The 18,090-nt window shown below is 39.4% G+C and overlaps 1 protein-coding gene across 1 annotated transcript; it reads left to right on the plus strand.

The window, feature by feature from the left end:
- Positions 1-8,214: 8,214 nt before the first annotated feature.
- Positions 8,215-17,365, plus strand: LOC131445863 (uncharacterized). The gene is made up of 4 exons (XM_058616572.1): positions 8,215-8,246; positions 8,449-8,490; positions 8,708-8,770; positions 8,907-17,365. Exon 4 carries the CDS (start codon positions 8,937-8,939, stop codon positions 16,644-16,646), a length of 7,710 nt encoding a protein of 2,569 aa, XP_058472555.1. The 5' UTR covers positions 8,215-8,246; positions 8,449-8,490; positions 8,708-8,770; positions 8,907-8,936; the 3' UTR covers positions 16,647-17,365.
- Positions 17,366-18,090: the final 725 nt, after the last annotated feature.

Here is an 18,090-nt window from a genome sequence, read left to right on the forward strand (position 1 = left end):
CATCGATCGTCACTAGTTTGGTTAAGATCTAACCTTTCATCGCAAAGTTATAAGAGTTTGTTGTTGTAGCGAAATACCAGACGTCATATTGTCTGCCGTCAACAGGGGGCACTGTTTTTGAAAGTGAATATTTTCATATAGGCATCTTCAGGGATTGACTATCATCAATCCTAGCAAGTTTGGTTCAGATTGGAATAGCATTCGCAAAGTGGTAGCAGTTTGTTTTTTGTCGCAAATATCTGACTTTGCAGTGTTGTCATTGCAACACTGTTGAACAATTTGTTTTCATATTAGGCACGCATCATCTACCATGTGTTTTGAATGTTTTCCCAAATTTTGAGTTTGATACAAGGAAATTTGTTAAAGTTATCAGGGAAATTGTGAACTTGTACTTTCTGTTACCACCAGGTGGCACTGTTTCCAAAATTTACAGTTTTTGCATAGGCATCTTCAGCAAAAGCCCATCATCGATCATCACAAATTTGGTTAAGATCTGACCTTCAATCGCAAAGTTATAAGAGTTTGTTGTGTGTTGCGAAATACCAGACTTCCTAGTGTTTGCCACCACCAAGAGGCGATGTTTTCAAAATGTACAGTTTTTGCATAGACATCTTTACCAAGGGCCCATCATCGATTGTCACTAGTTTGGTTAATAGCTGACCTTCCATGGCAAAGTTATAAGAAATTGTTGTGTGTTGCGAGGAATCGTGATTTTCGCCAACTTTGCCGCCCTTCTTCTTGTTCGCCGTGATACTTAATGAAAAGATTTTGATACCTTTGGATCCTCAACTTGTCCACAGTGACCTCACAAAGTTTGAAGGTGATCCCATCAAAGCTCTATGACAAGTGCGTTCACATACCATTGGTGCGAAATGGCCAAAATCTGCCAAAAATGTACTTTCAATCCAAGATGGCGGCTTTCTTGTTCGTTTTAGAGCTTAGGCTGCTTTGAATTTTTTGACCGTCCCGACCTAAGGAACGCGTGAGTACCAAGTTTAGTGCATGTACATTAAACGTGCTCCTCAGGAGGACAAGTGTTAGGGGTTATAAGAGTTTTGCCTTTTGTTGTGAAGAATATGAATGAACGCCAACTTTGGCGCCCCCTATCTCAAAAACCATGCGACATTTTGAAAAACTTTTAATATCTTTAGATCCTCAACTTGTCCACAGTGACCTCACAAAGTTTGAAGGTGATCCCATTAAAGCTCTATGACAAGTGCGTTCACATACCATTGGTGCGAAATGGCCAAAATCTGCCAAAAATGTACTTTCAATCCAAGATGGCGGCTTTCCTGTTCGCTTTAGAGGTTTGGCTACGCTGACTTTTTTGACCGTCTGGACCTAAGGAACGCGTGAGTACCAAGCTTTGTGCATGTACATTCAACGTGCTCCTCAGGAGGACAAGTTTTAAGGGTTGTAAGAGTTTCGCCTCTTGTTGTAAAAAATATTGATGAACGCCAACTTTGGCGCCCCCTATCTCGTACACCGAGCGACATTTTAAAAAGCTTGCAGGAACTTATGCTCGGCAACTTGTTCACAGTGACCTCACCAACTTTCAAGGTGATCGCACAAAAACTCTAGGACTAGTTCATTCAAATATCAGGTGTCATAGTGTCTGCTGTCACCAGGAGGCGCTGATTTTGAAAGTGAATATTTTCATATAGGCGTCTTCACGGGCGGACTATCATCAATCCTAGCAAGTTTGGTTCAGATTGGACTCAGATTCGCAAAGTTGTAGCAGTTTGTTTTTTTGTCACAAATATCTGACTTTGCAGTGTTACCATGGCAACACCGTTGAACGATTTGTTATCATATTAAGCACGCATCATCTATCATGTGTTTTGATTGTTTTCACAAATTTTGGGTTTGATACGATTAACTATGTAAAAGTTATTACCGAAATTGTGTACTTTTTGTATTTTCTGTTACCACAAGGAGGCGCTGTGCTAAAAATGTACGTTTTTTTCACAGACTTCTTCAGCAATGGGCAATCATCAACACTAGGTAATTTGGTTGGGATGTGACCTTCTATCGCAAAGTTATAAGAGTTTTGTTGCCTGTGGCGAAAAATTTAAATTTTCATCAACTTTGCCGGCCCCTTTCTCGTACGCCATGCGACATGTGAACTAACCATAAGCATCGTAAGCTCCTGAACTTGTCCACATTGACCTCACCAAGTTTGAACGTGATCCCATGTAAGCTCTAGGACAAGTTCGTTCAAATACCGATGGTGCGAAATGGCCAAAATCAACAAAAAATGAACTTTCAATCCAAGATGGCGGCTTTCCTGTTCGTTTTAGAGCATAGGCTACGCTGACTTTTTTGACCGTCCCGACCTAAGGAACGCGTGTACCAAGTTTCGTGCATGTACATTAAACGTGCTTCTCAGGCCTACGCGTTTTAGGGGGTGGAGCAGTTATTTGTCCCGCCCACTTTCATTTTTTTACGCACATTCCCCGAAACACTAATAAACGTAAATTTACACCAGGTCTGATGCGCTTGCAAAAATTGGTGAGTTTTGGGGCATGTTCAGGGCCTCAAAAACGCGATTTATTTGGTAGGCGGAAGAATAAGAAGAACTAGTACCGCAAGCGGTAATGAACGGGTTCGAGCTTGACGCCTCGCGAGTCGCCGTGCGTCCATGTCGCTACGCGAGTCACATTTGACTATTTCAAAGATGTCATCTCCCTACCTTTGTTCTGAAGGCGTCAATATCTGCCACCAACGCCTACAACACACAATCTTAACCCCTCCCCATTGGCACCCTTCACCTAACCTTGTTCGTCCTGACGGCCCAATGGTTCTATGAAGAGACCCCAGAGGATTTTCATAGAAAAAACTAAAGTGAAATAAAACATGAGTATATTTGTCATAAAAATGGGAAACAAGATATGTAGTATAATCATAGTTAGAAGGATCAAATATCGATACACATTTCTAATGTCATAAAAAATACATTAAAGTGTGTCATTGTTGGTGTGCTGGTTCAGTCTGTTGCTGAATGAGCTGATTGAGGATGATGTGTACAGAGAGTTTCTGAATCATTAGCATCACAGTCAATGCTTTATATACAAAGCTGTGTTTTTCACACATTATTCAAGCACATCAGCTTTGCCATTGTTCCCTTTACCTGTGAGCCGCCCTGCACATCAGGTTGGTTTGTTATTCATATGAACAGCAGATGCTCACATGCTCCTGTTACAGGTTGTAATGCAGTGTTCTGACTGAACACAAGTTTCAATGTGTGTAACATTGTTTTAAAACAACATTACTGAGCTTGCTAATAATAATGTAGCCATAATGTTTCGAAACGCACAGTGGACTATTAAATACAGTGTCCAGCATGAAAAAAACCCAACTTTTTGTGGGCCAATCAGAATCAGAACACTTTATTTTCCCTGGGTGAATTTTTTTTGTCGTCTAAATGCTCCATGCAAAGAAAAATAGTTATACAGCAGTGGAAACAAGGCATAAGATAAGGATATAAATAAACAGGTAAATAGGCAATGAGATGGAATGAAATAAAATATTAAATAAAATAATACAATAATCAAGTAGACAATCTGGAAATGGAAACAATATACAAATATTAAGCAATGAAGTGAGAATGAGTATAGTTTGTTTTGTTTTATAGATAACCATAGGAGTCTGATCATCAAGTAGTTGCTGGTTTTGTTTTGGCCGGTCACAAATGAAAACCATGCTAAAGTAAAGGAATTGGAAAATTATTTTCTTATTTTCACATTTGGAGGAAAAAAAGTCATGACAATAAATGCTACAGACTGGAAATGACTTACACTTGTGTTCAATTCTTATAACCAGTTTTTGATTGGTGCATTTTAAACCACGCCTCTTTTCCCCTAACTTGTCTGTGATTGGTCTATTACCACGTCTGTCAGGTAAAACTCAGCTCTGTTAGGACTGTGCCCTTCAGTTGTGTAGTTTCTACACAGCACGTGGTTCTACTTGGCCTTGGCTTTCAGTGGACTGCACTTGAGCGAATTTCATCTTTTTCAAAGTCTCTTCAACGGTTAAAAGGTCTTTCTTCTTTGTGTGTACTGGACTTCATCAGCAGAACCAGCGGATAATTTTAGGTAAGTGCTGTTGGCATATCAGTTCACATAGCTCTTTGTTTACATGGCCAGAGAGAACGATGCCAATGAACATATTAATTTAAAAGAATGTAATCACTGTTTTTGCTTTCTGGTGACCTTGTCTTTGTTTGCATCTAGCATGGCTGTACAAATGGTTAACATGTTAGATGCAGTTTGTCTTTATACACGGTTCAAAGCAGACAGGAGTAATTTCAATAAGTCTCATTATTTGTATCACAAATACAGTTTGTGGGATGTGTGTTTTTGTCGGTTTTTGTTTCAGTTTTTATGTTTGAACAATATTTTTGCGGTGTCGCATGGATGTATTTTATGCTCTGCATAGAGCATAGCCCTTGGGCAGGGGCAGTGATGTTACCCATCATGCCCAAGTTTCATTTGAGTCCACCACAGTCACACACCAAAAGAACTAGTTATTCCATTCCACAGCTGTAGACTTTTCCATAGCCCACGAGCGAGGATCTCGTGGGTGACAATCTGTTTTTAAGGTGTAGCATTACGTCTGAAACTTATTTCGGTGGTCATGTAATCATGATGTCACGTGTGTTTTTTCCGGGTTAGTTGTCCTGGAAACATGAAGTTCTGCCAGTGCTGTGGTGTTTGTGGATCAGGGTGAAAACAACGACCAGAAATCAAAACAACATGTTACTGTATACCACCAGTATGTGTGAAAACACTCACTCTGGCTGTAACTGTTGTTTGGTCCTAAATTTATACTAAGTTTATTAAAAATAGTATATTATGGCTGTAAATTAGTAAGTACAGTTGGTACAGTAAACCAGCAGATTCATGATCATATTATTAGGAACAATAAGAACGTGTACAAGGTGAAACAGTGTGGGACTGTGGTTGTTTGATTGTTCGTGTGAGAATTTCGCAAAACTGTACTGACTGTGTTTGGGGGGGGTGTCAGGTAAGTGTTGGGAATTGCCTCAAAAGTAGACAAAGCTTGTCTACCTTTAAATGGTGTGTGTAGAGATAGGTTCCGCTTGTTGAACTGAATGAGGATGATGTGTTCAGGGAGTTACCAAATTATTAGCATCACAGTCAATGCTTCATAGACAAAGCTGCGTCATTCGCACATTATTAAAGCACATCAGCTTTGTCATTGTTCCCTTTACCTTGACCAATTATGCTTAAGGCCCTTAACAGCTTAGCAATTGACCTGCACATCAGGCTGGTTTGTTATTCATATTGCTCCCCTTACAGCTTATAATACGAGCTTCTGATTGAATACAGGTTTGGATATGTGTTTTGCTTTTTAAAACAACAATACTGAGTTACCTAGCTAATAATAATGTAGTCACATAACGTTCTGAAAACACACAGTGGCTTATTACAGCATGAGAAAAACATTTTGGAATCCCTGGAAACACTCACTCTGGGTACTGCACCTAGGCAGTAGCCAGTTAAAAGTAATTGTTATTAAGTCCTATATTTATACTAAGCTTTATAACCATAAATTATTATTAAAGTACAGTCGACATAGTAAGCCAACACAGTTATGATCATATTATGAGGAACAATAACAACATGCTGGAAGTGTAACAGTCTGTAACTGTGTGTTTGAGTGCTTGTATGGGAATCTCACAAAAGGGAGTAAAGGGAGTGATGTTGTAATTGTGCTTTTTACAATTGTATGTGTTTTTTTGTTTTTTTTTACAGTGGATTGAATTTCCAGGGACGTCACAAAGTTACAGAGGAACAGGAATTGGTTTAAATTATTTCGTTCATTTAATACAACTGTTTTCTGGTATATATTTTACTGTTTCTGTGTGAGTTTTTGTATTTCTATTGGTTAGGTGAAGATGCCTCGCCTGAAGAAGCACAACCGTTCCATCGCGGCCAAGAAGAGCATGGAGGAACGCCTGGCAGCAGTGGTGGCATCTGCGCCTCTGGTCCCCACCACTTGCTTCCCACCACCAACACGTGGTCCCTCACGTATGTGTTCACCTGTTTTCTTTAAATTCTTTGGAGAGTGCATGTGGTCAGTGTCTTTAATGTATTTTGTACGTGCACAATGTATTTGGGTGATGTGTTCTTCTATTTTAATGTTTTGTCTTTTTATCTAGGTCGTGGTACTGGTCGTCGCCACCGTGTGAGCACCTGGCCAGTTTCATCCCTGACTGGCAGGAGTCACAAGATGATCATCCCAGCCAAGTCACCTGACAAGAAGGTATTGATTTTGAATTTACAAACATAATTATTTATGTGAGGCGTAGTTATTAATGTTCTTAAATAAATCTTTTCTATTGTTATAGTTTGTTCTTTTTGTCGGTGATTCCCACCTGCGCGCCATTGTTGATGGCCATGTGAAGATTTCGCACAAGCAGCTTTCTTTTGGTCTCATGTCAACGCCAGGGGCTGACGCCAAGGACCTGAGGACTGAGATGGTGAGTGCAGTCCTTCCCAGGACACCTGACCTTGTTTGTGTTCTTGCGCCCAGCAACAACTTGACTAAGGGGACTTTGGATCAGGCTGCAGTGGACTTTGAGGAGCTTCTCACCAGTGCCTTGTCTCGGTGGCCGAAGGCAAGATTATTTTAATATGTTCACGTCTTTCCAATCATAATGAATGTGGCTTTATAGGCTGTTGTAGATAATTTCTTTTTATTTCAATGCATGTTTGTGATTATTATAGTGCTTGTTTTTAAATAATGTTATGTGTTGTTATAGGTGTTTGTCCTGGACTTCCCTCCGCGCCGGAACGTGGATCAGGACTTGCAGGAACTTTTTCGCCAGGAGTTTCACCGTGTGGCTGCACGCAAGGGTATGGCCCAAAAATATTTAGTTCAGTCTAATTCAAGTTGTACGTGTCATTGGCTTTTATGGCAAATGGAGAAAGATCATTTCTGTCACATTCAGAATGTTTTTAAATTAATATGATGCAAACAGATTTTATTTTATTTAAACAAACATTATATTTATTTGTTTAGGTGTGAGGTACTACTCTATTGCAGAGTTCTTTCCTCTCAGCCAGCGTGACCTGTGGAGTTGGGATGGGGTAAGTGGAAATGATTTGTTTATTGTCCTTTCTTACCTTTACATATATACTATTTTTTTTTTCAGAGTTTGTTAAAGCACTGTATAAATGAAATGTGTTATTATTATTATCATCATTATTAATAAGTTGATCAGACAAAGTTTGTTTGCAGATTAGCAACAGTATTGACAGTGCTGTTAATTTGAGTTTGATCTCATTTTTTTGCAGGTGCACCTAAGTGATGGATCTGGGATGAGGACGCTGGTGACATTGCTATGCGACAAATGCAGTCTGGAGCTAGCGATGGCTGTTGCACAGGAGGAGTCGCGTAGCATGTTGCCAGCTGTTCCTGCTCCTGCTCCTCGTCTGGCTCCGAGGTTGGTTGTGGTTGGAGAGGCCCGCTCTCCACGTCCGTTGCACAACCCATTGGATTGGAAGGTGGTTGAACCACGCAGGACGGTAAATGAGTTGCACACTTTGTGTTTTAGGAGAAACAGAAACATTTCCAAGCAATTCACTGCACAAATGGTCAAAATGTACATGTATAAAATTATATTTTTCATTACAGGGGAGCAGCTCGCCCCCTAAGGGAGGGAAGGTTCAGCTCAGGGTATGTTTTGTTTTTTAATTCACCTTTTGATATCTATGTTTATTGATTGATGTATCTATCTGTATGTTTTCTCAACGGAAGTTGTGACTAAAATTCTTTCTTTTTTGTCTCACAAGGATTGTTACATCCCTCTCACTCCTGTGTGGTTCAGCCCACCAATGTTGGAGATGATGGACAGTGTCCGTCCGGGCAATCTTGATCAGAAGGAGCCCAGTACTTCTGCCAAGGGACCAACGGTAATGTGCATGCAAGAGTGTTTATTAGCCATTGATTCAATTTGGAAAAATTAACTGTCAAGACTGATGTCATTATTTGAAGTTGTTGCAATTTAAGCATTTTGTTATTATTCTTTTAGGGGGTCAAGCGTCCTAGGAGCCCTTTTGCTTCAAAGAAGAGCTGTGGGAAACAGAAGGTTTGAGACGTTGTATTTGTTTTCTAGTGTTTGGCAGTCAATTGTGTAAAAACATGGAAGTAATTTGTTTGCTGTTTTTTTTTCTAAGGTGAAGGTGGAGGAGTGGCCTGAACTTCCCAAGGCTGTGTCGGTAAGTGCACATTGTGTGAAAGTTGTATAATTTTATGAATGGATTATGCAACACCTTGTTATTTTATTCATACTGTAAGTTGGAAGGGCTGTGGGAACCAGCTGGTTGAGCGTGTTACATTTTATTTCTGGTGTTGGGCAGTAAATTGTGGAAGGGCATACAGTTAATGTGTTTGCTGTGTTCTATTTTGTTTTTGTCTAAGGTGGAAGTGGGGGATTGGCCTGGAGTGCCCAAGGCTGTGGAGGTAAGGGCAGATTGTGTGAATGTATATAAATGTATTCTGTTAAACAAATTTCACTGTTTATATTAGTAGTTTATGGTCAAGATTGACTTGCATATGCAAATGTTGAATTTTCCAATATTTGATTCCCTGAAAAGTATCACAAGTCCGGGCTGTTATAAATGTACAGATACAGCTGTGTTACAATGTGTAACAAGATTGATTGTTTTTTTTTCATCAGGAGGTCCCTGTGGAGCGTCCCCGCAGACGCATTGTCTTCAAGAAGAGGCGTACTTCTCAGCAGGTTTGTCTTTATTTAGATTATGATTTTATAAAGAATTTAGTTAGTGTTGATAGTGCTCAAACATTGTGGCAGTTGTAACATAGTGATGAAGTTATTGTGAAGTCATGGTGAGTCTAACATTCAGTGTGTTTTGTAGCAGGTTGCAGCTGCAGATGTTGTGGAGGTGATGAGTGGACCATCACCTGTGACCATTGAAGACTGTCCCCCTCTGCACAGCTCCCCAGACCTCATCCAAAGTAAGGTCGCTGCTAATGTTGATACTTTGCCGGTAACGTTTGATGCTGGGTCTGTTAGTTCAGGTGAAGAGGAGATCATAGTGGTCTCTGATACAGACAGTGAGGGTTCCATTTCTTTTGGGTGGACTGATACTTTGCCACTAGCCCAAGGTTCAGGGTCTGTTGGGGCATGTGTAGATGAGGTCACAGTGATCTCTGATACAGACAGTGAGGGTTCCATTTCTTTTGGGTGCTTTGATACTGTGCCGCGAAGTTTTGGGGTGCGTTCTGTGAGGGGATCCTTTCATCAGGGGGATCAGCGTTTTAAATATAGAGGTGTACAGTGTATGGCAGTAAGTTTGGCTGCCATGGCAATGCATAAGACCAAGAGTGTGTTTTCTTGGCAAACGAGACATCTGGACAAGGCTGTTGTTTGTGGTGACAAGATTTACACATCTTTGCGTGACAATAACTTGATTTGTGGTGGGCACACTATCCCGTGTATTCCAGAGTTACCAAAGCAGTTAGATAAAGATGGCCATAGTTATGATTTTGAGTATGGTGACTTTGTGACTGGGGATGTCAATGTGGTTGAGGGAGAGTTTATTGATGCAGGTGTGTGCACAACTCTCAAGGACGGTTTGGAAAAGATGTGTATGGAATATGACACTTGCTTTTTCACATTGTTATCCCGTACTTGTGGGATTATTAGGGAAGGGGAACGGTTTGCTGTTGTTGACTCTCATGCACGCAGTGCAGATGGGATGGTGCATCCCAACGGAAAGAGTGTTGTTGTGTATTTTAGTAGTCTTGAACACTTGATTCAGCATGTTAGCTGTTTTGCTGCAGGATTCAGAGGGACACAGAAGTTGTTTGAGATTGCTGGTGTTCGTGTCACTGTGAAAGTAGATGGTGGTGGTAGCCAGTCATCTTCAGGGAAGATTGGTGCAAAGCGCAAGGCTACTAAAATGCCTACTCGTACCTCAAAGAGGTTTAAAAGGAGTGACCCAGTTGATTCAGATGTAGCATTTGTTAGTGAGGTTACAGTTAAGGAGTTGGTGTTTAACCCTGTTCGTAATGATGTAGCTCGAACTTTATGTGACAAATTACATGTTGAGTCAGAGAAAGTCGACGATTTGTTTTCAATAGTTGGTGTGTTGGGGGCTCCGTGCAAAAAGGACACAATAGTTGGTGATGGCAACTGTTTTTTTAGATCAGTCAGTCAAGCTGTTTGTGGTTCACAAAAGAATCACAGGAAAATTAGATTAGCTGTAGTTAAACAATTAGAAGACAATGCTGTAGCTTATGAGAGCATTTTGAGAAGTGAGTTCTCGTCAGTGTCAGATTATGTCAGTAAGTCAAGGATGCGTTATGTCGGCAGTTGGGCGACAGAGGTTGAGATTCAAGCAGCAGCAGATTGTTTAGGAGTTTCCATTTTCACTTACATTGGTGATCGCTGGCTTGAATATAGTTGTAAGAATAGGCAGTTTTCCAGTCAGGCAGTGTACTTAGATAATATCAATGGTAACCACTATGAGACTGTTGTTTGTGTTCATCAGCCACAGTCACAGTTTTGTTATGGTTACTGCAAAGTAGGTGAGGCTACAACAGGCTACAATCTTAGACAACACTGTGATGTAGAGGTAGAGACAACTGCCACAAACACAAACTATTGTTTTTCAAAGTATTTGAAAAAGAAAGTTTTCTATCAAAATACAATTAAATATAAAGAAAATGTGTTACAGAAGCTGAAACGTCAAGAAAGGTCTAAACGTAGATATCATGAAGATGCAATGGTTAGATACAAATGTAATCAGAGTAGTGTACAAAAGTACAAACAAAATGTTAGGCATAGGGAGATGGTTAAAGCAGATAGCAAAATCAAATATAAGCAAGATGTTAGGCACAGGGAGGTGGTTAAAACAGGTAGCAAAATAAAATACAAGCAAGATGTTAGGCACAGGGAGGTGGTTAAAACAGGTAGCAAAATAAAATACAAGCAAGATGTTAGGCACAGGGAGGTGGTTAAAACAGGTAGCAAAATAAAATACAAGCAAGATGTTAGGCACAGGGAGGTGGTTAAAACAGGTAGCAAAATAAAATACAAGCAAGATGTTAGGCACAGGGAGATGGTTAAAGCCTTTAGCATAAAAAAATATAAGCAAGATATTCATCACAGGGAGATGGTTAAAACAGTGAGTAAAATGAAGTATAAGCAAGATGTTGAGTATAGAGAGAGTTTGAAAGCCAAAAGCAAAGTACAATATACAAGTGATTTAACACATAGACAGAAAAAAAAAGAGCTGAGCAAAAAAAAGTATCATAGTGATCCAGAGATCCAGTTGCGTGTTAAAGCAGTCAACAAAGTGAAAAGGCAGCAGTTAAAAAACAAGCCAGCAGATTTTGATTTTGTAATACAGCAATTTTTGTGTAAAGTTAAAGATGGACCAGATTTTGTGTGCTGTGTGTGTCAAAGGTTGTTGTTTCAATATCAGGTTTTGAGCTGTAAAAGAAGCAATTATAATAACAGTGACGACATGGCGTTAATTGCAGACAAATGTATTTCAGATAAATATTTGCATACATGCAATGAGATTTGTGTAAGTCCATGCCAGTTGTTACAGTCACCTAGAGGTCAGTTGTGGATTTGTCGTACGTGTCATTCCAAAATAAATAATAAACAAATTCCTCCTGAGTGTGTTGTTAATAATTTAGATGTTCATGATGTTCCTCCTGAATTGGCTTGTTTGAACAGTTTAGAGCAACATTTGATAGCGTTGCACATTCCATTTATGAAAGTGTTGGCATTGCCTAAAGGAGGACAAAACGGTGTTCATGGACCAGTGACGTGTGTCCCAGCAAATATTGTGGAGACAAATAATTTGCTTCCTCGCTCAAACATGGAGGGGTCTTTGTTGCGTGTGAAACTCAAGCGTAAGCTAACGTATAAAGGACATTATGAGTATCAGTATGTTGATACAATGCGTATAAGGCAGGCTTTGTCGTATTTGAAACAGAATAACATGTACTATAAAGATGTTGATTTTAATGAAGACTGGCTGAATGACTTTTGTCGCGAACAAGAGAATGAGAGTGTAGTACAGGATAGTGATGTTTGTGTTGGAAAGGATGAAACACCTGCCAAGGTGGATGAAGGTGAGGATGAACTGTTGCATGACAGGCAGCAACATTGTATGTTTCAGGACACTTGTCTCATGCCTGTAGATATTGGTCAGGAAACACTTGATCAGTATTATGAGGGTGTTTTTAATGTGGCTCCAGCAGAAGGTAACAGTCCTGTGAAGTTACTTTCTAATCGTGAGAATGAAGCTAAATGTTTTCCAGTGTTGTTTCCACAGGGACATTCTGTGTTTCATGACAATAGAGAGCATCGGTTGACATTGTCGCGCTATTTCAATAACCGCATTCTTCATGCTGATGGCAGGTTTGCCCAGAATGTGGAGTATATTTTTTTTGCACAGTACATGTCAGAGTTGGAGCAGGTTGTGTCAAATGTGTCTATAGCTTTGAGGAAAGGCAAAGGAAGTCATGTTCCTAAAAGAGTTAGAGATGTGGTGAATAATGAGGAGTCTTTAAGGAAGTTGTTAGAGTTTGATGATGGTTATCGTTTCCTTAAGCCTATTAGAGGCACTCCTTCATTTTGGCAGGCAGCGCAGCGTGATTTACTTGCATGTGTGCGTCAGCTTGGTGTACCCACTTGGTTTTGTTCATTTTCTGCAGCAGACATGCGCTGGACAAACTTACTCGGTAGTATTTTGAAACAGGAAGGGAGAGAACAGACAGCTGAGGAGTTACAGTGGGCAGACAAATGTGAGTTGTTGCGTCGTAATCCTGTAACTGCAGCTAGAATGTTTGATTTTCGATGGCATTGTTTTTTGAGGGAAGTCCTTATGTCTCCCTCAAACCCTATAGGTAAAATTAAGGACTATTTTTATCGTGTTGAATTTCAGCAGCGCGGGTCTCCACATGTACATTGCCTGTTTTGGATTGAGAATGCTCCCTTAATTGACCAAAACTCAGATGAAGAGGTAGTTGAGTTTATTGACCAATATGTTACAAGTGAACTACCCTCTGATGATGACACATTATTGGACATTGTGTCATCTGTGCAGGTGCATTCAAAGCGCCACTCTAAAACATGTAAAAAGAAAAACACAGTGTGCCGTTTTAATTTTCCGAGGCCAGCATCTGCCCAAACATTTATTAGTCGTGTTAAAGTTGATGAGGAGATAGAAAAATGTAATTGTGAAAAAACTGATTCAACAGAGACTGTGTGCCTTAAATGTAAAGAGCGTGATTTTGAAGAAAGGAAGGCGCGTAAAGTAAGGGCTCATGAAATTTTGGCAAAAATTAAGGAAGCACTGTCGGATGAAAATCAGAGCTTTGATACAGTGGAGCAGTTGTTTGAAACTTTAAATGTAACTCAGGAAGCATTTGAAGATGCATTCAATCGAACGACTACAGGTACCAAAGTAGTGTTAAAGAGGCAGGTGAAAGAGGCTTGGGTTAATCAGTATAATAAGCAACTTTTGAAGTGTTGGAATGCAAACTTGGACATTCAGTATGTGGTGGATGCCTATGCATGTGTTGTGTATATCATTTCATACATTTCAAAGGCAGAAAAGGAAATGGGGTTGTTATTATCAAATGCCCAAAGGGAAGCAGCTAAAGATGGTAATGTTAGTGCTAAAGAGGCTCTAAAAAAACTAGGTGGTGTTTATTTACACAACAGGGATGTGTGTGCTCAGGAAGCAGTTTATAGGTTGACTAATATGCATTTGAAGGAGTGTTCTAGGAAGGTCATGTTTGTACCAACGGGGGAGAATGTAGTAAAGATGAGTTTGCCTTTAAATGTGTTAAAACAAAGGGCAGCTACAAATGATATTAACACAGAAGAGATGTGGATGACCAGTTTGGTTGACAGGTATAAGAACAGGCCCAATGATAGCATATTTAATGACATGTGTATTGCAACATTTGCTTCAGAGTATCGGGTATTAAGTAAAAATGAAAACTGTAAAACAAAAATTGCGTTGAGCAACAATTGTGGTTTTGTTACAAAGAGAGTCAGAACAGAACCTGCTGTAGTGCGTTATGCTCGGTTCTCAGTAACAAAAAATCCAGAATTGTTTCATTTGAGTAGATTACAGTTGTTCATGCCATATCGTGTTGATGAGCAGTTAAAACCAGAGGGTTTTGAAACATTCCAACAGTTTTATAACAATGGTAATGTTGTGTTGTGTGACGGATCTGTACATCAAGTAAAAACAGTGGTTGATGATAATAGGAGCAGGTTTGAAGTTGATGCAGACATGTTAGACGATATTCAAAATAGGATTAATTTAGATGGTGTGGAAGAAGATGCGTGGTGTCAATTGTGTCCAGAACAGGAGTTGGAACGTTTAGAGGCTGTGGAGGAAATGGCAGAGAGACAGGAAGCAGAGGTCGATCAGCAGGAGCATATTCCAGATTTAGCTGTTAATCGTGAACAGGTACAACATTTGGAAAAAATGAACAATGTAATGTGTAGGAGTGATGGCTTGTCATTGGTTAGGTCTTTGAATGATACACAGATGCGTGTTTTTTATCAAACTCGGCAGTGGTGTTTAGATAAGTGTTCAGGGAAAAATCCACCTCCTCTACATGTCTTTATTACAGGTGGTGCTGGAACTGGTAAAAGTCATTTAATCAAAGCTATTCAGTACGAGTCAATGAGGTTATTATCACCGTTGTGCAGTAATCCTGACAATGTGAGTGTTTTAATAACTGCACCAACAGGTATTGCTGCATACAATCTGAATGCAGCAACAATTCACCACACATTCAGTATTGGAGTTGATGTACGCTTACCGTACAGTCCACTAGGTGAAGAAAAGATCAATTCTCTCCGTGCAAAGTTCACTGATTTGCAAATTTTGATAATAGATGAAATCTCAATGGTAAATGCCAATCTTTTGGCATATATTCACGGTAGATTACGGCAAATGAAACAGAGTGGTAACCTCCCATTTGGAAACATTTGTGTCATTGCTGTCGGAGATTTTTACCAGTTACCTCCAGTAAGAGGAAAACCCCTGTATGTGGAGGATTTGAATATTGACTTGTGGTCTTTGTTTTCAGTTGTGCATTTAACAGAAGTAATCAGGCAAAAAGACAGTGCGTTTGCGGAATTGTTGAACAGGGTTAGGATTCATAGCAAAGGGACACCAATGTTAAGAAGTGATGTTGACACTTTAAAACATTGTGAAACTGGTGAAGTCAGCTCAGCTTTACACATTTATGCGACAAATCAACAAGTCAATGCACATAATATTCAGCGTTTGTATGATGTGTGTCGTGACTATGTCACTATTGAAGCTCAGGATTTTCAGAACAACAGGAGAACAGGGAAGTTGGAATTAATTCAAGGCCATCATGCTAAAGCTAAGAATACTTATTTGGCTGAACAGTTGTTGTTAGGTGAGGGTGCACGTGTGATGTTGTGCCAAAATGTTGATGTGAGTGATGGCCTGGTGAATGGAGCTTGTGGTGTTGTAACACGTATCGTCAAATCAGAGCGTGTTCAGTTTCCAATAAAGGTTTATGTTAAATTTGATGATGAGAATGTAGGTGCAGAGAGGAGACGACAATCACCAAGTGTTTCAGCTGATGTAGCAGGTTCTACAGCTATTGCTCCAGAGGAGGAGAGAGCTTGTAAGAAAGGTGGTTTGAGACGTCAATACCCACTTAAGTTAGCATGGGCGTGTACAATACACAAAGTTCAGGGCATCACAGTAAATAATATTGTTGTTTGTTTTGACAAGATATTTGCAGCTGGACAGGCGTATGTTGCTCTAAGTCGAGTCAGGAGTTTGTCAGGTTTGATTATTGAACAGTTTGACGAGAAGAAGATTTATTGTAGGGGTGACATTAAAGATGCAATCCAAACAATGTCTCCATTCTTAGTTGATAGTTTATTAGGGCAGCAATTGAGGGCAAGCAGGTTTGGTGTTTTTTTGATGAATGTGCAGGGATTGACTCGACATGTGCCAGATTTGGTGTTGTGTACACAGCAGTTACAGCTGAACTGTATTGCTGTCACTGAGACATGGTTAGCAGCAGATTTTTCAATGGAATCAATAAATATTGAGGGTTATAGATTTTATGGTTGTTCACGCAGTTCATCTTACAGTAGTGATGACCCCAGACTAGTTACATTAAAAGATCAACTACATGGTGGTGTTGGCATTTATATTGCACCAAACACAGAATTTGAGATACAAGAAGTTCCTCCTTTTAATTTGGAGTGCATAGTGTCCAAATTTACTTCACATAATCTAGTTATTGCAGTTATATATCGACCACCATGTTATCCCATGACATTATTTAAGACAAATTTAGGCAACTTTCTTGATTGGCTGGATTCAGTAAATGGAACCATTGCAGTCATGGGAGACTTTAATGATGATATTTTGAAATTATCAGCAACCTGTCCACTTTTAACAGCGAAAGGATATATGCAAATTGTAACAAAAGCAACAACAGAGAAGGGCACTTTAATTGATCACATTTACGTTAAAAGAGCAGATAATGGGGCAGAATCATTAGTGCTGCCTACATACTTTAGTGATCATGAGGCAGTCTTATGTTTATTGAAGTGATTACAGTCTGTGCCTCCACATTGTGGGTGCTTGACCCAAAACGACAACTGGAATAATCAATGTTTTAGTTGTTTTCAGTCTCTTTGATGAATAGTTTGTGGGCATGTGTTACTACATTATGAATTTAAATGTGTGAAATGTATGAGATGTCTTATGGCTGTATATGAAATTGCTGTTGTACTTGTTGTATGTAATGTGTCATTGCTGTTTATGAAATTGCTGTTGTATTTGTGGTATGAAATGTGTTATTGCTATACATGAATTGCTGTTGTGTTTTTTGTATAAAATGTGTTAATACACTATGAAATTGCTGTTGTATTGATATTGTTAGTGTAATGATATTGTTGTTTTTACCTATTTAATTACCTATTTGTTTTGCTGTGCAGATACCTGTGTATTCTGGGTTGTAGGTTGTGTTTGTGTATATTTATTTAAATTTGTATTTATGTCACATCATGAAGACAATGTAATAAAACAATTATGTTACTGTTTGAATAAATGTATGTCCAACACTGTCATGCATTTGCTGTTTGTCTATGTATGTCTCTGTCCCTCTCTCTCTTCTTTCTACCCTGCTCCTCCATTATAACTTTGTCTTCCCCTCTTTTTGCCCCCCCACATCTCCCCTGTAACCTCTTTCACTTTTCCACCCCAACCATTCAAGGCAGATGGCTGCACATGTTTGATTCTGGTTCTGTTTGAGATATCTTCTTGTTCTTAAACTTTTTAAACAGTGGAGTTCTCTCCACTGTTGCTCAATGTGTATACTGTTGGAATTCTCTACCATGTGTATTACACTTACTGAAGTATTAAGTATGTCAGAAATAATGGCTATTTTTATTTTGCAATCTAAATAAAAGTTTGTGAAATTGTACTCCTTTCAATTTCCTGGTTGTTTTTTTTGGCTATGTCATGTGAGCTGCAGTTGTAAAGTTGTCCTAATGCATACATTTTCTTGAAGTGTAGTAAAATCAGTGTTCTGCATGTTTGTGTTGCAAAAGTGTTTTTATATTCATATTTCATACATGATAATTATGCACACTCAACATAAGAGCGTTATATTAAATGAGTTTGGTACAATCTGTTATGTCAAACAGATGTACTGAAGTCTTAAGTCTTTGCTCAATATCCCCAGCAGCAAAGTCAGAGTGACTTCCTGTTGGGTGAAAGGTGTGTCCGTAAACGTGTTCAGGGACAGTCCCTTGACTCACATATCAAGGTTTGTGCATATCAGACAATGTTACACTTTACTTCCTGTTTTGGGCGTGTCTACTTCCTGTGGAGAGGTCACGTTTTACAGACATGTTCAGGGCGAGTCTGAGGTCTCACATATCAAGTTTCAAGTGGATACAACAATCCCAATTAGAGCAGCATGAGAAACTGTAAATGTTCGATTTGATAGATTTGTAGGCAAATGCCTCCATCATGTGGCGAACAAAGGTTA

The sequence above is a fragment of the Solea solea genome, chromosome 19, assembly GCF_958295425.1.
Source record: "Solea solea chromosome 19, fSolSol10.1, whole genome shotgun sequence".
Classification (NCBI taxonomy): Eukaryota; Metazoa; Chordata; class Actinopteri; order Pleuronectiformes; family Soleidae; genus Solea; species Solea solea.

Coding starts and splice junctions, on each gene's coding strand:
- LOC131445863 (XM_058616572.1), top strand. CDS start 8,937: ATGAGTGGACCATCACCTGTGACCATTGAAGACTGTCCCCCTCTGCAC.